Source organism: Fusarium flagelliforme (assembly GCF_020744385.1).
Source record: "Fusarium flagelliforme strain FIESC 12 MPI-CAGE-AA-0113 chromosome Unknown B0J16scaffold_2, whole genome shotgun sequence".
In the NCBI taxonomy this organism is placed as follows: domain Eukaryota; kingdom Fungi; phylum Ascomycota; class Sordariomycetes; order Hypocreales; family Nectriaceae; genus Fusarium; species Fusarium flagelliforme.
In genome coordinates, this window is record NW_025763504.1 from 1,084,443 (window position 1) to 1,105,743 (window position 21,301).

At 49.0% G+C, this 21,301-nt stretch overlaps 6 protein-coding genes across 6 annotated transcripts; 1 reads left to right on the forward strand and 5 right to left on the reverse strand.

The window, feature by feature from the left end:
- Positions 1-382: 382 nt before the first annotated feature.
- B0J16DRAFT_315783 (VID27 cytoplasmic protein-domain-containing protein) lies at positions 383-3,013 on the reverse strand (the record flags this gene model as incomplete). The annotated part of the gene is made up of 2 exons (XM_046125270.1): positions 383-2,802; positions 2,995-3,013. 2 exons carry the CDS (start codon positions 3,011-3,013, stop codon positions 383-385), a joined length of 2,439 nt encoding a protein of 812 aa, XP_045986001.1.
- A 1,012-nt stretch (positions 3,014-4,025) lies between these two features.
- B0J16DRAFT_315784 (Prenylcysteine lyase-domain-containing protein) lies at positions 4,026-5,895 on the reverse strand (the record flags this gene model as incomplete). The annotated part of the gene is made up of 4 exons (XM_046125271.1): positions 4,026-4,958; positions 5,010-5,105; positions 5,159-5,679; positions 5,802-5,895. 4 exons carry the CDS (start codon positions 5,893-5,895, stop codon positions 4,026-4,028), a joined length of 1,644 nt encoding a protein of 547 aa, XP_045986002.1.
- Positions 5,896-6,108: 213 nt separating this feature from the next.
- Positions 6,109-9,292, reverse strand: B0J16DRAFT_332308 (frequency clock protein). Its single transcript, XM_046126699.1, has one exon. It carries the CDS (start codon positions 9,009-9,011, stop codon positions 6,540-6,542), a length of 2,472 nt encoding a protein of 823 aa, XP_045986003.1. The 5' UTR covers positions 9,012-9,292; the 3' UTR covers positions 6,109-6,539.
- A 6,253-nt stretch (positions 9,293-15,545) lies between these two features.
- On the reverse strand, positions 15,546-18,133 carry B0J16DRAFT_332316 (BPG-independent). The gene is made up of 4 exons (XM_046126700.1): positions 17,792-18,133; positions 17,215-17,567; positions 16,770-17,151; positions 15,546-16,721 (listed from the first exon to the last, which is right to left on the reverse strand). The coding sequence occupies exons 1-4, from the start codon at positions 17,820-17,822 to the stop codon at positions 15,910-15,912; spliced, it is 1,578 nt and encodes a 525-aa protein (XP_045986004.1). The 5' UTR covers positions 17,823-18,133; the 3' UTR covers positions 15,546-15,909.
- Positions 18,134-18,405: 272 nt separating this feature from the next.
- On the forward strand, positions 18,406-19,166 carry B0J16DRAFT_54200 (RNA polymerase II transcription mediator complex subunit 9-domain-containing protein). The gene has a single exon (XM_046134027.1). The coding sequence runs from the start codon at positions 18,519-18,521 to the stop codon at positions 18,963-18,965; it is 447 nt and encodes a 148-aa protein (XP_045986005.1). The 5' UTR covers positions 18,406-18,518; the 3' UTR covers positions 18,966-19,166.
- Positions 19,072-20,817, reverse strand: B0J16DRAFT_54171 (tubulin binding cofactor C-domain-containing protein). The gene is made up of 5 exons (XM_046134026.1): positions 20,720-20,817; positions 20,380-20,497; positions 20,163-20,323; positions 19,434-20,111; positions 19,072-19,382 (listed from the first exon to the last, which is right to left on the reverse strand). The coding sequence occupies exons 2-5, from the start codon at positions 20,426-20,428 to the stop codon at positions 19,179-19,181; spliced, it is 1,092 nt and encodes a 363-aa protein (XP_045986006.1). The 5' UTR covers positions 20,429-20,497; positions 20,720-20,817; the 3' UTR covers positions 19,072-19,178.
- Positions 20,818-21,301: the final 484 nt, after the last annotated feature.

The window sequence follows — 21,301 nt, forward strand, 5'->3', positions numbered from 1 at the left end:
CTTTTTACTATATAAACAAAATTCAACGACTCTGTCGTCCTCTAATCCGTATTCGACTGTACATTTCTTGTATTGCGTTGACACCAGCTACTTTTCTGACGTCTTAAGATACACAAGCGGAAGTCGTGCATCTTTTAGCAACCATCTTTTCCTGCAAACATCCCACATGGTGAGTCTAGGTTTTATCACTGGTGGTGGAGAAAGTTGATGTGAAGAAAATAAACTGAATTGTTTGCGATGCTTAAAGCATCTGCATCTGGTATCTAAAAAAGTAACAAGAGGGTTTAAGTGACCCTATGCCTTGCAAATCCCAAAATTCCACATAACTCCCTTGATCAGACTCTTACTGCGCATGTACTTGCCATGTTCCTAATCACCCCATTTAATAGGGTGCATTGACGATATCGTCTTTACCCAACTTGTATCTGCCACTATCATGATTTCCAATACGCGATGAACCCCTGCGCGAATCACCTAGTCGGATATTACCAATGATGCTCTCACGGGTTGGCTTCTTGAGACTCTGCTTCGCGACCATGTTAACTTCGTTGGGCAATGCGACGATGACATTCTTGTCTGAGCCGTATTTGAAGTCATCAGCCTTGACTTCCTCCTCATAACGCTTGATCTTGTACGCAGCCTTCATGCCGCGGAGGATTCGCTTCAAGTTCCATTCAATGATGTAAGGACCCGTGGCGGTGATAATACTTGTTTCTTCAGCGCCTTCGCCAGTGTTAAACTTCGCAGGGGTGAAGTCAACGGGCTTGCCAGTTTCATGATAGAACTGAGCAACGTGCTCGGGGGTCAGTGCAAGTCGTCGAGGATGAGGCTTATCGGTGGCCGCGAACGCCTTCTCGAATCCGAGCTTGCCTTCGTTCTTGCCAGACTTTTGCTGAGCATCAACAAGGAGAATGTAGTTTTTGGTGGTGCCCAGAATCCATCGACCGTCGGCAGAGACATCAATGCCGGTAATCGGGTCACCCAGAGCAGGAAGTTGGGTCTTAGCTCGGATGCCAAGACGATCAAAGAGTCGGATATCTCCCTTGTTGCTAGCGACAGCAATGTAGCCCTTTTCGGTTGTCGCAAGGGCTGAGAAGTCATTCTTAGATGCGTACTGTTTCATCTCTGCATCTACAAGTTTGTTTCCTGACAGTCGAGGATCAACGCGGTACAGGGCGTTGTTTGAGACACCCAGGAAGGTCTGCTCAGACGTCATTTGTGCAAACTTGTTCTCGGGTGCGAATGTGACGACAGGAATATCGTCATGGACGTTCCACTCGTCCACAACCTTTCCATATTCCAAATCCATACGGTAAAGCTTGTTAGGATCAATCTCATTTTGCAAAATGAGATCGCGATCCTCGCTGTGCAACATAACCTTCTTGGGATTCATCAGTTTGCCTGATGGAGTGGTGACCTTCGAAATGTTGGTAGAAAATTCAAGGTGATTGTTAGGCGTGTGCTTGAAAACACCAATCTTCGAGCCCCGGACAACAAACGAGCGGTCGTGCTTGTAACCGACTGCCAGTTGAGAGTTGACCTCGCCGTCAGCATTCTTGGGGAAGCTGCTGTCATTCTCTTCATCACTGTCGTATTGTTCATCCCGGGCACGGTCATCCTCGAGCTCCTCCTCCTCCTCTTCCTCTTCTTCTTCCTCCTCGGTTTCAGGGGCGTCTTCCATTGTCAGATCGCCAAAAGCATCGAGAACGTATTCGCGCTCCTTGTCTTGCATCTTTTGCCATTTGGTCTCATTGAGCTGCTCCCATATAGCCTGCATGATCGCTTCCTGGAACTTCTCGAGTGTAGGCTGATCCTTGAACCGGAGTAGCCAGGACCGCGCGGTTCCGTCGTTGCTGAAGTGGTTGAAAACAAAAGAGAGGTATTCGAAATCAAATACAGGGTTGAAGTCTGGGACAACAGGAGTGCCCAGGTACGCCTTGGCGCTGGACTCGACCTGGAGCCAATACTCCCATTTTCCAGTTTCCGAGACCTGAGCAATAACAGAATCATCGACAAGAGCAAAATGCCCAGGCTGAGGATCAAACACATGAAGCTCTGCAGTAACAGCAGCATAAATTTCTAGGGCTTCAGGGGGGTTGTTTGCATCGGGTCCGGTCAAGACCTGTGGCTCAATCTCCTGCTCGGGAACAACTTCCGGAGCAACCTCCGGGGCACGCTTTGCAGCAGAATTGGCGGTGGTCTTGGACAACATATCGTCGACAGACTCGATAGACCGAGCAAGTGTGGGACTGTGAAGGGGGCTTGCGGGTGGAATAGGGTCTTCCTCCTCGAATTCGAATTGCTCGAGGTCGGCCTCTGCAGCAGTAGAGCTTGCTTTACGGTACTTGCGTTCGTATTGACACTCTTGAGCGACTCGGACGAACTGCTGTACTTGCGCAGAGGTCACGGATGAGTCGCAAACAAACTGGAAGAGATCACCGGTGTCGCCGCTGAGGTCTTTCCAGGCTAGGACCTTGTCACCAGTCTCTCGAATCTCGAAACGGAAGGATAAAGCTTCGTCTAGAAGGAAGGTCTTCTCGTCTTTCTCGGATGCAAGGGCGTCGATCTCTGCGTCTTCGCCTTCCTCCTCAGCAAGAAGTTCAGCTTCGCCCTCTTCAAAGACACGCTGTACAACGAGTTGGTATTGGAATTCTTGGTTGGTGCGACGGATGCGGATGGCTGAATCTCGAAAGATGAGTTCGGAGTAGCCCTTGGGCGATAGGGGTCGAACTAGGTAGAGCTGGCCTTGGGGAAGCTCGATCAAGGTCTCTTGTGCGCTTGAGCCAAAGATAAGCTTGCCGACTAGAAGTAGAAGAACGTTAGTCGGTCTGGGGTTTTATATGAGAAGTTGAGAAAGAGACGATGGTGTGAACAAGGAAGTGGCAGGCTGAAACCCAATATCTAGACCACTCTTCTCTTTGAGCTGGAGGTGTAGTTGTTTGTTGGTTGGGTTGGAGGCAGAAGAGGTAGGGATGCTGCGGGGCAATTACTTACTTCCTCGTAGGGCGAACATGCTGATCCTGGCGTTTGAAGGCAGAAGAAAGAAACGGGGAAAGAGAAGGTCGTAAGTGCGTGGTTCAACACTTGGGCAGTTGTCGGGCTCTGAATCCGAAGCTTCAGCGCGGATGCGATTTCCCTAACTTTGAAGATGGAGAAAAAGATAAGTGAAAGTGGGAAAGTCGACGATGCTATATCGGCGAACGATGAACTAATAAAAAGCTGTGACGTGACGATAAGACACCAGGGCAGGAGCGGGTAGAATCAGGCAGGTAGGCAGTCAGGCTCCTTCTCGATCGCTACTGGCTCTTTCCTTTAGTCTTTTGCTTGTCTTGTGACAGGCTGATGGAAGGGAAAGTGCAGCTTTGACAGCACCTAACGTCAGATTTGACTGGTCCAATAGCTTAGGGGCAAGATCAACCGAGAGCGTGTGCAAAGGGAACAAACTGCGTCATAACAAGGAAGGAAGTACTGGTAGGAAAAAAGACTGTTGTTTCACACCTTTTTTCTCTTTGTGTACTTTATTTAGCCTTGGTTGGAGGGGTGAAGGAGGGGTCGTTTTTGCCACGATTGACATGCGCCACAGCCAGGCCGTCGTGTAGGTTAAGGTTCAAAAAATATGAGGAACAGGCTTACCACAAAGCCGCTAAACTCTCACCTATCTCTGTCCAACTTTTCTTTCACCTTCACAATCTAGAGAGAGGCTAAGGCGTACGGCAGTGGGGAAACTTGGTGACGGTTTCATATGTGGAGATTGCTTCACTGTCGTTGTCTATTCAACAAGATTCTTTTGCCCAGATGACAATGTCTAGTGATCAGTCTCAAATCCTGCAACAGATTAACTGTTTAAGGCTCAAGAATAGATACGTCAATTAGAAGAGTTGACAAAGTATGCAATTTCCCGATCATGTATCTTATACGGAGCATATGGCTTTAAATAACAAACGATTGTGAGGCATGGTAAATACCCAAAAAGCAAAACAAGAAGTCAGAAGCAAGGAATGAAGATAATACTAGATCAGCAGTAATTAGAGCTCATTTTCAACCTGGACTTTCATACCTTCCACCTCTTGCTCCAAGGGTCTCTTATCATCAACGGCAACAAAGGTGTCATCTGGGTGAGAAATCCCGGCAAATTCGTCGATAACAAGTCGAGCCACGTTCCTACCCATCAAGGCGCTGGTCTCCATGCATGATATGAAGCTCTCAATACCAGAAGTGTAGTATACACCCTTACCAATGACAGGGTCCTCAAATGTGACACGAGGAAGCTCAATAGGATAAGAGTAAAAGGAGTGAGGGTAATACCACGAGATGGGCCCAGACATGTCCTGCTCCTTACCAGAGACGACTGACTCGGGAATCTCAGTGCCCAGGATACGGGTGAGGAAGTCGGCGGTGACGGCCTTGGGCGAGAAGATCTTATAGACACGTTCTTTCTGGCCGGTCTTAGGGTTGACGAGATACTTCAGCGTGCTGATAGAGTAGAACCCAGTACGGCCAACGCCATCTGCTCCCTGTCCTGCTTCCTCGCCCTCAGCCAGGGTCGTGTAGACGGTGGCGGGTGCCTTGCTTCCGGGCTTGAGGCCAAAGAATTCAGGGTTCAATTCCAAAGGCGATGCAAACAATGTAACATGAAGCTTGGTATAAGGGATCTCATCGATTTCGCGATCAAGAACACCCTCTCCAGCCTTGATGTTGCTAAACTGCCATGGGTTGGCAATGATGATGTTATCGAACTCAACACCATAATGGCTGACAGCATCGTCCTTTGAGTGAGCATCTTCAGTTGCAATGACGTATTTGGATGGCGAGGATGACTGTGTCTCTTGCTTGGACTGTTCGATAGAGGCCACTGTCACATTACGGTAGACAGCAGCTCCACTATCCAATATCATTTCCTCGAAGATACGCCAGTTACCTGTTTCAACAGACATAGCATTGTCCGTCGCTAATGAGACCTATTCTTCAGTTAATATTGAAGCTAGGGAGAAGTAAAGTGTGAAACCCACCAGAGTCTCCAATCCATGGATGTAAGCCAAGTTGGAGGCATAGTTGACTCGCGTGGCAACCTGTAAGATCTCACGGGCGAAACGGGGATCAATGTTCTACGCCATCATTAGCTGTCTGACAATTCACAATCCAAGACGAGGACACTTACAGCTTCTTTAAGGACCTGCTCTCCTGTAAGACTAGTCATTCGGTTCAAGCCCAACTGCTCTGATCGTTGCGAAAGTGATCTGAAAGGGAAGTATGGGTCTTCATAGAGCTTCAGGAACTCTCCGATCATGCCATCCACAAGCTTCTTGACCTTGTAAGGTGATAGGCCGTACCTCCAAAACATCTTAGCCAGATCCCATCCTCCCCAAGACCCCTCAGTCGTCTGGAATACGAAACTGGCACCATCCCAGATGGCTGTCATGTCGTCATCCTCAAGTCGGTGGGGCTCACTGACTGGGAGCTGGAAGCGTCTAGTCGCATTGACGAGGATGGGATTGGCACCGACAAAGATGGACGCTCCCAACTCTATGGGTAAAGAAGGGTCATTGTAGGCAGAGACCGTCAATGATCGACCTCCAATGCGGTCCGTCTTCTCGAAGACAGTAATATTAATAGCAACATCCTCTCTCAGAGCATATTCCTGTAAATGAAATGCTGCCGAGGACCCTGCAGCACCAGCTCCTGTATTTTAAGGTCAGTTTATGTCAAATCTCAAACGAACAGGGTTGACCAGCAACGCCCTAGCAAGTTGTAGGAGATGTTGATCTAGAGCCTGTCCTCCACGGTTGAGCCAAGGTACGAACCAATAATAGCAACATTCTTTACAGCTTCAGCTTTGCATGACACACTCAACAATGCTCCGAGCAGAGCGGATCTTAGGGTCGTCGCAAGATACATCCTCTTTCGTGATAGGCAGGTCGGAGACCGATGGGTTGCGTATCACGTCAGCTTAGACTGGCATGGAGGGACGTTGGGTGATTATCTGTTCACGTGACATAGCAAGAGTGTTTACGCATACTCTCACAAGCAGAGCGCAGATCACAGGTTACAGCCCATTAACTACGGTGCATTAAATTTTCATGGTAACAAACTTAGACCAAATGTATTAAACCGACGTTTATTAGGCCTTGGCTCTTTGGATGCATACATCGCGGGCAGCGAACCACTAACAATCATGAAGAAAAAAGGATAGTGTTTGAACTTGAAATTTGGTATCTTGATATAAAACTAGGCCGGAATCACAAGTATTTCATCCTTATTGAATCCAGAAAAATCCATACCTAGGCCTGCGCTATTTTGCAACCCTTCATCTCATAACAAAGATTACCCAGGGAATCATGATCCTTTCTCTCTAAACGCCAAGCTAAATGCGAGTTATGCAACCTTCCCTTGAAAACAAAGATTCATAGTCATTCCTTGACCTTATACAAACATGTGAAGAAAAATATTTTTTTTCCATTCCATACGCAACCACGTAACCAAGTAAAAATCGTAAAATATAGAATAAATGTATGTTATAAACATATTGGATAGGTGTGAGATTAGGAGCTTTCGTCGCTGCTACTGTAGCCGCTCTCAGCCGCGCCAGCAGTAGCAACAGAACTATTATCGTCGTGTGATAGCGCCGGGTTTGCGCTGTTACTCTTACTTGCACCCCGCGCAGTGCCGGCAGCCGCAGCAGCGCTACTGGTACGGCGGGCGGCTTGTCGAGGACGGTTTGGCAGTGCCTTTGGGTCCCGAGTGACTGCGTAGATGTTCTGGTTGGGCGAGTCATCGGGTTCATCACCCTCTTCGTCCCCACTGCTAAGATCAACGCCATCGGGATAACCATCTGACTGATGTTGCAATGTTCGCTGACCCATAAGATCCCTCAGTGACTGAGACATATCAAGATCATCCGAAACATCATCGTCATCGTCGGCAGTGGACTCGCTAGGACTGAATGGTGGGAAGAAAATGGCAGGAGGTGGCAGAGAGACCGGTGTCAGTCGCTTGATGCGGCCTGACATGTACTCGATCTCAACGGGTAGAGGACCGGTGACGGGGATGGGTTTCGAAACGCCCAACTTTGGAGAAGATGTTGTCATGGTTTCCATGCGGCGAACAACAGCATCTGTGGTCTCGCTAGTTCTGCCAATGACTGCCGAAGACAAATCATCTTGCTTGGGTCTCTTCGTGGAAACAACCACCATGAAGTGGTCTTCTGGAAGAACTCCTCCCAAACCACAAGGCTCAAGAGGGTAATGCTGCATGTATTGCGCATTGTTGCTCCAGGTGAAGTCCAAATCAATATCGCTGGCGTCGTCGGTATCGTCTGTCAGGCTTGGTGGGTCTTCGCTATCGATTTCCATGGCTGAGCTTTGCTGGTTAGACAAAACCCCGCGATCAGTCAGTGGTCGGTAGTTAAGGAATGACCCAGAGTCTGTTCGTCGGAGGGGCGAAGGGGGAACCTTGAAGTTATCCTTGTCCGTTTGTGTTTGACCAGCCCTCATCTGGATAGTGGGTGACATGTCGCCAGGGTCTCCAGAGAGATCTGTGCAGAATGGAGCACCACTGTAATAGATGATAGCACCATCATGGCGACGCTTCTTACGACTGGATGCACCAGAGCCACTAAGTCCCCATCTTGATTCGCCAATGTTGCTTTCCTCAGGGGGACCAAACGACGAAACAGTCTCGTCAAGCGAAGTCTGGCCACCTGATGATTCTTGTTGCGCGAACAAAGGCTTATAGTGGAAACTTTCGGAAGGAGCACAAAGTTGCGGGTCATACTTGAGACCGTTCTTGCTTGAGCTCCCTGACTGGAACTCATCGCCTGTAGAGCGGCCTGTCTTCTGACGCTTACGCTTGTTCTCCGATCCGTCTTCGGTGTCGTCTGTTGAGGGGCTCTTCTGAGAGTTATATCCAGAGCTATCGCTGCTGAACCTGGTTCCCTCGGTTCCACCACGCCATCGAATTTTGCGGCCATCGGGTGACAATTGGAATTTCGTGCTCATGCCTGTGACAGCAGAACGAACGAAATCGGGTGTGACGTTAATCATATGGAGCTGAGCCAGATTGCATAATAAATTCAGGTAAACCCATCCCTCGGCGTCAGGGTGAACATCGTGATTATACTGCTCTGCTAACAATTCTGGTGGCACTAAACCGAGATGCCGGATATAATCCATGTTCTCAGCCGGCACTTGGGCACGGTCGGGATCTAAATCTCGGGGTCGTGTGGGCCGTTGCTCAGGTAGGGTTGTCATTGGAGGGGAGGGGTTTGTGCCTGAGCCAGTGCTGTTGCCGTTGCCGCCAGATTCGGTGTTGTCTCCATTGGAATTCGATGCAGAGCCGTTATCAGCAGATCTGCTCTTTTTACCAGAGTGACCGGATTGCTGTTCGGTGGGAAGAATTCGAGCCTCTCTTGTTGCTTCTTTGCCGCCGGTTTGCAACGTAGGAGGTTCGTGAACCAAAGAGTTCGAAGCATTAGTAGCGTTTGGTTGTGTGTCCGCAACAACAGGCGCTAGAGCAGCAGAACTGCCACTAGGCTGCACAGGCTGCTTCTTCACCACATGGCGGCCGCCGATCTTGCCTGTGAACAACTGTTCCAATCGACGAACAACAAGCTTCTTTCTCTCTTTGTCGGTCATAATCATGTGTCGTGGATATAATCCCTCGGGAATATCGCGTAGATAATTCTCGACTGCCTCTGACGACTTAGCCTGCGAGCCCATGCTGGGACGACTTAAAGAAGTTCCCGACGACTTGGCGCCGGTGGACATAGAGGCGTAGGCTGAGTCGGCTGGGCGAAAGTTGGAGCCTGAAGACGACGATGCATGCTTGGATCCGGATCCTGAGTACATATTATCGCGGTTAGCATGGCGAGATTTCTTCTTGTTCTGTGTCGACGATGCATCAGGAGATCCGTCGAGACTGGCCGCGAAATCTCGAAGCGTAGCCTCGAGTTCTCTCTTCTTCTTTTTGGGCAGGCCATGACACTTGATCTCGAACAATTTCTCTTTCCGAAGCATATCTGGACCAGTGTTCTTGTAACGCTTAAGCTCCTCTCGAAGTTTTTGAATCTCTACCGTGAGGTCATCGATGACGCTTCGGTAATCGTCTGCACTGCTGCTGTGTGCTGCTGTGAGCTTGGGGGGTGCAAGCTGGTGGTGGTTATAATATGGTTTATCTTCGTTTGAGGAGTCGGATTCTTTTTGAAAGAAAGGAGGATCGACTGTCGATGGAGTCAATATGTTGTTTGTTCTCTTCCTGTAATTCTAATCGCTTACCTTCCATAACATTGCTGTCGAATGTGGCTGTTGGGTTCTGGTTCGATTGATCAAACCATGTGTTGGGATCGCTTTGGCCGGTCTCGTTGCTGTCACCTGATGAATTACGGCGAGGTGATGTTGTTGTTGTCGTCTTGACAGCGGGCCCTGAGCCCTGACTAGCCTTGAGTGATGCATCGCGTGCTAATCGGTGATGACGAAGAGTGACCGAGTTCGCTGGTGATGCTCGTCGGGGGAGCGGGTGGCCGGTCTTGGAAGAAGACGGCGGCGGTTGCGTTCCGTGTGAAGTATTTTGGTTGAGTGGCATTGTCTTTCATATAATTCAGGTATGAAATATCGATGGACAATTTAGCATTTCCTGTAGTGTGAGGCAGTGAGCATGTCGTAGAAAATGGTCGTCGAGATGTGTCCTAGTATAAACGCCAGGGTCCGACGATCCGTGACGTAGAGCCTTGAAGCACTTTGCAGCGAGCTGAGAGCCTGGACGTCAGGGGACTTATTAGCATAGTTCATCCATTAACAAAAACAACAAGATGATGTCGGGTATGAGCAATGAGGGTTCTCGCAAGCGACTGAGGCGGGCTGCTATTGGCTGTTGGGGGTCGAGGGATCGATCGATCGGTGCTTCATCGCCAAATGACGAAAGGTGATGATAGACCAGTTACACGGTCTCAAAGAGGGAAAATGCCGGGTGTTTCTAGGACACTTACCTTTGCTGAAAATCAATTCAAAACAATTAAACCCTTTAAATTCAGGGTTTTAGAAAATCCCCAATTTTTTTCCGATTGAACGATCTGTCGATGGAGATGTTTCCCAAATGCTTGTATTTCGCTGTCGCGAGTCTCGAACAGTTGGAATTAAAGCTTTCTCTCCACAATCAAGTTGGGCCACAAAGTTGTCGCATCCACTCGTAGTATCGCAAGCGTTTGGGTGTCGCTGCTTGACCAGACTCAACGTAGCTCTTGTAAGCTCAATTTGGTGATCAAAATCGACGAATCTGAAAATGCCAAGACAGTCGTATTGTCGATTACGATTGAATATCGTGCGGCGATTGAACAAGTCGAATGTTTGAAGAGCAAGCTGTTGTCAGTTTTTGTTTGGATTTCAAATTTCGAATCGTTCCAAGATTGTTGTGTTGGCGATTCGTAGACAGGCGCGTATGAAGTGATGGCCGATGCCGATCGTATCAGGTTGTCGTCGTTGGAAATGCCGTAAGGAGAAGTAGGGGCTTTCCGCAACAGCGAAGCCACACAGACAAGTTTCCAGAGACCGAAATGTCTTTTTAAAAGAAGAAGTGGTGGAGTCTGGTATTCCAACGGCCGATATATGAATAGACCAGGGTTGCTCAGGGTGGCACTCCGGTGGCACTGAAGCTGACGGGGTGTGAGGGAGTTAGAATTAATAAGAGAGCAGCAAGCAGCCGTCCCACAACGGCAGTGAGGGGGAGAAAAGAGGTCTGCTCTGGAAGAGAGTTTGGGTGTGGTGTGGTATGGATAGAATGCGAATGCAAGCAAAGCCGAGTCTGAGAAAGCTCGGAGTCAAGTCAAAAGAATAAAAAGGGTAAACAAGCCACAAGTCGGAAAGACCGTCGTGGATGGATACTTAACAGAGCAGTCTCCTTAAGGCTGGAGACGGATGGCAAGTTTGGGAGGCAAATCTTGACAGTGGCAGTGGGCAGAGAAAGAGGAAGGCATTCAGGGCCTCCACCAGCAGTAGCAAGAGTTTTGGGTACGGTAGAGCCAAACCAACTTGAAGCATGCCCGCCAGGCCCAGAACCAGAACCACCTCAGTGCCAGGGCACCCGACTCCCGGTGCATAGCGGCGGCGTCACAGCGGCATCGCAAGGCGGCGAAAGGAAGGGCTGAGTGAGGATTTGCCAGGTTGGGACGAGGATGCAAGAGCTAGAAGGTCAGATCGCACCCTCATTGCTCCGATTTCCAAGTCGCTGGAGAAGCATAGGGATCAGAGACCATCGGACCCAGAAAAAGCCAAAAGCAGGGACCCCCTCTAACGGGTTCGACTAGCGCAGCGCAATGGGTGTGAGAGTACTATATGTAGACCCCTTTTTCGGTAAAACACGCCAACCTGCTCTTGCTTCTTGCGAGTATGTTTCCCAAGCAGCCGTTCAGGGTCGTTGATGAGGCTTGTTAAGCTCACGCCCCGCCACTTTGTCACCTCGCTTACGCCCCGACATTGTCTGAGTGCGGGGGCTAGCAGAGAACTTCTCAGCCAATGACGATGCAAACCGCACTGGAAAGAAAACAGGGCCGGTAGCTCGCGTACTAATTCCGTGGAAAGAATAGCCATGTTTTCTTTCACACGTAGCGTCGGATGCCCGCTACTGATCTTGATTTTTGTCTGTCATCGGTGCTGTAATCAAGGCATTTTTGGCTTGCTTCCAGACCCAGGCAGACTCCTCCTGCAACACGAAACGGCGCACCGGAACTTACTTTCCCTCGCTACCGATAAAGTCACAAAGTGACATGGATGCAGCCTTCATTGATGATAGAAACATTAAAGAACTGCCGAAACACGTGCTTTTGTTAAATGTGATGCCTACCTAATTCTAAATCTTGAAAAGGGCTTCAAATTTCCACGGGTCCCAATTTCAAATGGTTCGATCCATACTCAAGTAGCAGATGCCCTCTTTTTACTTTAATGTAACCCCACCCAGGGGACAGTAAGACATGTGCTCTGCCTGCGGAAAACGGAAAACGATACTCCCTCGGAGGTTACTCCTGGTCACCACCCACTTTATACCCGACTCAGCTCTTCCTGGTAAATGATCTCCAGCCACCCAGCAATAAGCGAACTTGCTCCTATTAATCACAATTCAATATCACGATTGAAAGCAACATTTATATCTCACTTCTTAGTGATATCTTTCCTGCAGCTTTATCTGGCAGTGGAGGCCCTCCCTAACCATGATCTTTCTCACGATATCTTCTCCTTATAGACATTGTCTGGGCACGACTCGCGGGGAGCCGGACCTCTCTGGTATCCACGCGTACCTAATCCCTGAAAGCCTCGTGAACCCGTGCAACCCCCTACCCAGCTGGCCAGAAGCCCAGACGCTTCTCCAACGATTCTACTGTATTCTTCTTTACTGCAGTTGCTGTTTGCCGCACCTCACACTTTTCCAGCATATTCCAAAAGATAATGAGATGGTGGTCTTTTCTGCTTGAAATATGAGCTGATACCCTTTACACCCGTCAGCTGCCATACTGAGGCTCTGTTTTGCAGATCACTCCCAGTGTGACGTCGATCCCAGTGAGAAATTTCAGGGTCCTTTCAAAATCAGGCACCCCGAGACCCTGCTTGAAGCAGTTTCTAACAGGTTCTTTGGCAGAAGCCTTGTTTTCCTTGATCTCTCGCAATACGCGGTCAAGGACACGAATCAAGAATTCTATTGATGCCATGAAATTAAGGTTTACCAAGCTTCCCGGTATTCAAAGGTCACGAGACTTGGATCATGAATTGATAAAATGATTTCTAGCCCGATGATTCTCCGCAAATGCCCAGGCTAGTCTTCAAGGACAGGGGAAAGTTCCCGCAACACCAAAAATGCATCTTGGGCCAGGATAGGCACACCCTAAACAATCTTTTTCCGTGGCAATACCATGCCAAATTTCGAGATCACAATATCGAATTCTCAAGACGATGAAAAAAGCCCGATATCGAGTGGCAAATGTCACTTCTCGCGCGTCTCGCCACAACTCTGTTCGGATCTAGCGACCGAAATCGCTGTGATTGGATAGTTTAACGCTCCAAGTCTTCTCGATCTCGAAGAAGCGCAGTGTTAGCTTGGATCGAACTCCACGGGACGACCCTTCGTGCAGGAGTGGCTAGGGATCGATGGTGGTCATGCTTGAACAAAGAGGGCTAGGGTCTCGACAGCATCCAATCGACCTACTTGCTTAGGGAACGCGATGGTTTAGATCCCTTGGCGTTGGAAGGTTGATACCTGCATTCATATGTCGATCAGAGTCCCTGAAACAGACACAGCATGCTCCATTATCGAGGATTTGGCTCGTTCTTATGCCTAAACACGATTTCCGGATGATGGGACTTTGCAACAATCTCCATGTTGATCACCCGTTGGTTTCGATATCGAAGTTGGCCACCCCCTTGACCAAAGCCGATTCACATTCGGCCGTGGTGGATTCGTTCGAGGCCATCGTCAGGTGTCAGACATGGAGATGCTGTGGCCAATGCCAATTGTACCCGTTGAACATGAAGGATCGCGGGTTGTGCCTTGGATCTTTGGTGTTGCCTTTTCAAAGGAGTTTGAGATCTTGTCTATCAATCCAGCCCACGGCAATCTTAGCTCGTGCTTCCACACCTGAGCATTGCAATACCCTCCATGGTATTTCGGGACGGCCCCATGAGGCTAGTGGTAGCTTTCACGGTACACATGCGATCATTGAAGCACTTGCAACGGATAGCTAAGATTCCGTGTTAGTCTTCTTGATTAGCCTCCCTGATTTTCTTATGTACGCTGTCTACTTGGCCGGATCCAGAGAAGCATAAACAATACGCTGAATCACCGTCATGTCGTTCACAATCTATTACTCGTACGCCTTGTCTTTATCTCCTGTGCCACAGACTACTGAGTTGACACGAAGCACAATTGCTCTTTTTGGTGTATCACTATACCCACTATGCCATAAGTCAGCAACCCACAGGCTCGATTGAGGGTCTCGACTCTGATATTGTCTCTTATTCCCGCTCGATCTTCGGGACGTTGCCTTTCCCCCACGATCGGGAACCACGTTCGGTACGTACATAACGAGGTCATCGCTGTACGTACACCTAAAGAGACATCACACGCATTCTTATTTCGCTGCTCGACCCCTCTAGCTCCCCTATTAGCTGCTCTGCTGCTACAATTTTGGAGGACCCTTGAATTCCGGAGCGGGACCTCCGCCGTTCCTTACGACAAGGGTTCTGGAGATGCTCCGTTCCCTTGGCAAGGTTTGTTTGAAGCCATGCGGTCAGCCCCTGGACGATCGTCCAGCGTTCGCATTGGGTGAGCTAAAGCTATGTAGTGAGAAGAATGTGGCTCGTGAGGTTGCACAGATCTGAAGCATTGTGGGCTTCTGATCGCCCAGGATGCGGGAGCTGATCTATGATCTGGAGTTTGGAATCGCGGCCCTCCGAGGCCTTTCATTGGTTGTTGTAAGCCAAACTCTGCATGACTAACTAATCGGACCACGATGGGTTTTCTGCCGCAGCTTCTTCGCTTCGTTGTTCTGCGAGGAAATCTGACATAGCGTCTGCCATGGGTGGCTAATCCGGCCCTTTGGTAGTGCTATCTCTAATCCCCTGCAACGTCTGCCAGACTTCTATAGATCTGTGGTACCAGATATGTTCCTGCTGATCTGGTCTAGTCAGCCCAACATGGATGTTGTGCATGCAAAGCCCTGGTCTAGGATTCCAGACTACATATCCGTACAAGCAGGCCAGCATAACGGAATAACACACAAGTCAGACATTCGAAATATCGATTGAAAGCCCGCGGGAAGGTAATTTGGTATACCTGTATCTCATTCGCTGTTTATGGTTCCGGCATGTGCCCGGTGCCCTGCAGCTATTATTGCTTTCTTTTTCTACCAGTAGAAGACTTCATCTTACAACCTAAACTCCTCATGAACACGGCATTGTCTACTTAAAATGATAATGAACGGATCGGGTTTCGGTATACATGACGCTTTAATAAGCTGTTCCTAAATGGATGCTCAGTGTCCTCCTCTGCAGTCTTCCAAATGTCTTGGTTTGCGCTTTTAAGCCTCCGTTGGAGACTATAAATTTTTACTGCCTGTATAGTCCAGTGGCAACAAGTTGAGTCAAAATCACTGGGTGCATGAGTAATGGATTTTTACATACAGCCAATACTGAGTCAGTAAATTTTCGGATAATACTGTTGCGGTTTCGAAACGACCCGAAGAACTGAGCAGTGTTCTTCGCTACCTTGTTTTAAATGGGGCCCTCTCTACAGCTGTACATGGTGTATTGTGACTAAAGCTGGCTTCTCTGATATTAGCCAGTCAAGCACGTAATTTAGTCAAAACACAAATTTGAAACTTTACTAAGTAATTCAGCAGGTGACAAATATGGTTATTGACTTATGGTTGTGCTTTTGCTGGGTGTTTCGTAGGCGTTGCCATTGTGCCCACCCTATACCAGCGTATTAGAGATACGATTACCATGGAGCTAAAAACGACCTAACCAGGAGACAAATACAAAGTAATGATCATGTTCTGATACTAATCAATAAGAGATCTATAGCTTACACATGAAGATGACCGTTGTCGTCGCCCACTATACCTGGAATAGTATCCCATGGCTGTTAACCCGTTAAGTCTTGTAAACGAAGAATGATACAAAGTTGAGAAATCGGTTGAGAAACAACGTTATCGTCCTCTATTCTTGGTAATTTTACTGTTTTAAAACCATCGACTCTAAGTCTATCCAGCCGAGCATAACTTCTACCCGTCCTCAACTCCAAAGGCTATGTCATCGACTGGCACTTATCGATAACCAACACTCAACAAATCGCTAATACTACTACCACTACTACTACACCATCCCGTAGGATTCTTTTTATTTTAGGAACGTTTAGTCGTCATCGTCATCATAATTAAGCCTTCTCGAGAAGGGACTTTCCGGTCATCTCCTCGGGCTGGGACAGACCCATGGCAGCGAGGACAGTAGGGGCAACGTCACCGAGGACACCCTCATCGGTCTTCTTGAGGCTCCAGCCCTCGGGGTAGTTGGCCATCAGAAGAGGGACCTTGTTTGTGGTGTGGCTGGTCTTGGGCTTGCCATCGGGGAACTTCATCTCCTCAGCGTTGCCGTGATCAGCAGTGATGAAGAGGACGTAGCCCTCCTTCTTGCAACCCTCAAGAATCTTGCCAATGGCCTTGTCAGTGGCCTCACAGCCAACAACAGCGGCATCGTAGACACCAGTGTGGCCAACCATGTCAGGAGGAGCAAAGTTGTTCATGACGAAGGGGAATTTCTGCTCGCCCAGACGCTTGACAACCTGGTCGGCGACACCATCGGCAGACATCTCAGGGGCAAGATCGTAGGTGGCGACGGACTTGTTGGAGGGGACCAAATCCTGAGATTGGTCGCGGGTCTCGAGAGGGAAAGCCTTCTCAACACCACCGTTGAAGAAGAAGGTGACGTGAGCGTACTTCTCGGTCTCAGCAATGTGAACCTGCTCAACGTTCTGCTTGCCGAGCCACTCAGCAAGAACGTTACCCATGTGCTGGGGCTTGAAAGCGATCTCGAAAGGATAGTCGACCTTGTACTGGGTCATGGTGACAAGGGGCTTGATCTTAGGGTACTGGAAGTCGGGAAGAGGAGATCGGTCGACGTCGCCGAGAAGCTGGGTGATCTGGCGGACACGGTCGGATCGGTAGTTGAAGAAGAAGACAGTGTCGTCATCTGTAAATGTTAGAAGCCATTCAAAAGCACATATTCAGCTTAACTTACCCTTGATGCGGCGCTCATCACCACCGACAATGATGGGAGTAAGGAACTCATCTCGGTCCAGGTCACCGCCACGCTCATATCGAGCCTTGACGGTAGCGACGGGGTCCTCAGAAGCCTCACCCTCACCGTGGACGAGACCCTTGAGGGCGATCTCGAGACGGTCCCAACGCTTATCACGGTCCATGGCGAAGTATCGACCGACAACGGTACCGATCTCGCCAATACCGATCTCCTTGGCAGTGTCGACAAGCTCCTGCATGTAGCCAGCACCGGACTTGGGGTCGGTATCACGGCCATCACCGAAGAAGTGGATGAAGACCTTGGGCACACCATACTCCTTGGCGGCCTTGAGGAGAGCGTAGAGGTGGGTTTGCTTGGCGTGCTATTATGGTTGTAAGTGACTGATCGACTCGAAAAAGAAGGATTTGATCATGATATGACTTACCACACCACCGTGAGAGACGAGACCGCAGAGGTGCAGACGGCCGTTTCCAGCAGCAGCGCTCTGGAAGGTCTTCTTGATAACATCGTTCTGGCTAAGCTCGCCGTTCTTGATAGTCTGGTCGATTCGGACAACGTCCTGCCAGACAACACGTCCAGCACCAATGTTCAAGTGTCCAACCTCAGAGTTACCCATGAGACCCTCGGGAAGGCCAACCGCCAGCGATGAGGCCTCGAGCTCGGTGTAACCCTTGGAGTCCTTGTAGAGAGCGTCCATGACAGGGGTCTTGGCGTTGGTGATGGCATCACCATCCTTGGGGCTGTCGGCGGAGGGAATGCCCCAACCGTCAATGACGACTGTACGAGTGCAACAACATAATTAGCCAAGTCACTTCCAAGTATAGAATGATTCAAGGAAAGAGAATGACACAATCCGATCGCAACTCCTCAGGCAATGCTCAATTAACTGTAGAAACAGTCTTTTGAGTGTAGCGCAGAAGAACGAGGCATGAATTGCTATCGCGATCGCGGGGCATGGAATTGTTTGGAGTTGATGGAGGGGGCGGGGCATGACGACGTACTGAGGCAGGCTTTTTGGTCGGTCTTAGACATGATGGATACTTGTTGGTTCCTTCTGTTTGCACTGAAGCAATAAAGGAAGAGAAAAGAAAAAGAAGAAACAAGTCGAGGTATAAAGAAGAGGTTTCGGGGTTGAGACAGATAAGGATAAGACAGGGACGGAGAGTAACTCGGGCCTTGTCTAGAGGTACCTGTACCTAATAGTCTGAGTAAAGGAAATGATGCGTGATTTGATGGGGACTGATGATTGATTTTGCAAGGAAACACGTTAGTTGTGGTGGGGGTTTATGTCATGCCATTTAGTGATATGAGTTGATTTGACACTGTGCTATATGCCTTGAAACACACTCACTATACTGTACAATGATGAGCCCACACTGTAACCCTTTCACCTCTTCTCCCTCTCTTTCGGACCGTTCACTCAACAACAAAACGGCGCATCGGCCCAATAGATGTCTACCATTTGCCCACCACCTTCTGCAGGGCGATAAACGTGAAATCATTCCATCTATTTACGGGACTTGAATCTCATGCAAGGCTGAGAGGTTCCACCCGGTCTATTTCCCCGAGCTGCGCGATAGAGCTGGAGCTCGTCTCGAATCAAAATCAAATCATTGTACTTCACCGCATCCACATCGACCTCGTCTGATCATCTTCCTCCATCCTTTACGAGCAAAAACCCTCGAACGGTCAAAGCAGAGCAGAATCGTATCATAAACTCGACATACCATGTCTCCGTCATCAGCTTCCGCGTCGGCGTCGGCTCCTGGCCCACACCCACTGGCTCTACCGCCCACCTTCTCTCCCGATACTCTCGATGCCCTCTCCGAGCTCTCCCTCGTTCTTGCGCGCGTCCGCGCCGGTATTCAATCCTCGGCCGGCATCACCACCGAACCTGCGCCAGGAACTACAGGAAACAATGCACCCGGACCTACTTTATCTTTCAAAGATGTGCCTGGAGCTACTGACGGGCTAAAACATAAGCTGCAGCGAGCTCGCGCGCAAGTTCGCGAATTGCCTGATATGGACCGATCCATCGCAGAACAAAATGAGGAGATCCGCGAACTTGAAACACGCATCGAAAAGCAGCGAGCCCTTCTTCAACGTTTGAGAGACGAAGCCACAGGACGAGATCCAAAGGACGAGGTCAGCGCTGGTGACAAAATGGAGTCATGATACATAAACGGCGTGTCGAATTATTATGGGTCACTTGTGATATTTGAAGCGGCCATATAGCATTATCATCTTGTCTTGCCAGCACGGTGTCTGGAGTCTCAGGGTCAAACAAATCGTATTTATCATGCTATTGTATTGCTTTCTAATTAAATCGTCGTATATCATTTATCGGTATTGTGCGAAACATTCTCAACGGACCACTCCTCATCACTCTTATCTTCGTGGGATATTGAGCTTCTTGAGAGCTTCTTCAACGCTCACGCCAGGCTGGCCAGGCACAACATCCTTCCAAAGGTCGTCGCTGAGTCTCTCATTCTCTGATAGAGTGGTCCAGTTGGGGCTATGGCCAGCCTTGAGCCACTTGAAATCATCTACCTGGTCCCACTGGTTCTCATCTGGCTCTTCAGCTTCGGTTCTCTGTTCTTGGTCAGCTGCAAACATACTATATGAGATGCGAGCGAGTCTTACATATGGAGCGGGTAGCGGGGCAAAACGCATGCCAGAACAATCCTCAATGATGGGATGACTTCCGCAGTGCAAGTAGATGTCAACATTACTGCACTCGTGGATTCGAACTTGTCTGGCTACAACCACGATAGTGCTATCTGACACTCCTGTGATATGAACTGCGCCATTAACACGGCCTCCGACAATGAGACTCTTGGATACATTCTTGATAGCAAGACCAGGGAATGCCGAGCCCTCAGTTGTTGGAATCGACATGTCGATAATGCAGCCCTTGAGATCAGTCAGGCTACCAGATGAGGTCGCGCGTGACGCTGAGGATGGCAAGATGATGTGCAGGTTTGAGTGGTTCGAGATTCCGATGTTCTTTGCTGCTGAGAAGCTGGGCTTTCGAAGGGACGAGGCGCTGGGTCTCTCCATCTCCTCGTTGTAGTTCTTGTATGTCTCTTTAGACGGTAGCTCGCTGAGCGTATCTTCCTTCATGGGTGGAGGGCTGGCCATGCCAGTGGTAACAGTTGAATCATGCTTTGTGCGTGAAAGGCTTCCGGGGCTAAGACGGGGATCGTTCTCAGGAGCACCCATATCGATATGATTGGTTTTTACGCGACGGAATTGGAACTTTGATTTGGGTGTGATCCTAGTTATGGTCTCGTTGAGCTTGTCTTGTAGAGTCTTGATAGTCTATGCAGCATGTTAGTCAAATACTTTGATCGTTGAAGATGACAATCTAACCTCAGAGTATTGCTTTCGATCATAAGAAGGAGTATAATCAGCAGCATCCGCCACCTCGTTCTGTAGCTTTGCAATGCTGGCTAGGATGTGATCAATAGCCTCTTGGCGCTCACCACCGACATTGGCAATAGAAGGTAGCTCATTGACGAGGTCTTGGAGAACTGCACAGCATAAAGTTAGGCATGAAAGGAAACACCACGATCACTGCAGTCCTCACCTGTCACGCTCTCCAAGAAATGGTGGTAGAATCGCTGTTTGGGATCCATGGTGGCTGATTGAAGAATGACCTGATGGGTGGCAGCCCAAGGGTCGTGGGGATGGCTTGCAGTTTGAACCTGTGTTTTCATTATGGATAACGTCAATATTTGTTATTTACTGAATAGTCACTTTCTCAAAACTTGTCTTGAGAAGAGCAATGGCATGACAGGAACAGCAGAGTATTGCAGTGCTTATATACTGGCGATAACGCCCTCAAGCAAGGTCATTGCACAGAAAAGGGACCATGAGCCGATCTCTCTAAACCTGGAGATTTCTATGCATGGGGGTCAATCACTTACCAGGAAGTGAAATAAGCCGCAGCAGGTGATGCTACAATGGGCTTCTAGCTCCTCCCTACCCCAGGATAATGTGGTGCTACCCCTCGTTTCCGTACGACTTTAATAGTGTCCCCTTCAGCTTTCAGGGTCGCAATCATGAATCGGAGTTGAGTCAGTGACGTCAATGCCACCTGATGGTGCAGTCGAGAATGGGAAGATGCTGTTGAAGGTGGTGGCAGGTGGAGTAGTAGTTTGCCCTGGATGACTGTTGTACAGTCTGCTTATAGATGGATGGACGGGATGAAATAGGTGGATGGTTGATGTATTGGCGGGCGTCACAAAGCGTGGGACGAGAAAAAGAGGTGGTGTTGTTGATGAGAACGTGGCACCACCATCTATATATCAGATGGGTCGTCTTTCAAGTTGAGTTGAGTTGGAACTGCAACTTAACTTAGATAGTGGAGAGAAGCTGGGGAGGGTTCTGGACCCTTGACTAAATGGTGGGGTCATGAATTTAGGTCAGTCGAACCTTTGAAGATACCTGCTACAGTATCATCACCAAGAAATGTTGAGGTGGACCGAGAAGCCCACGATCGAGAACTT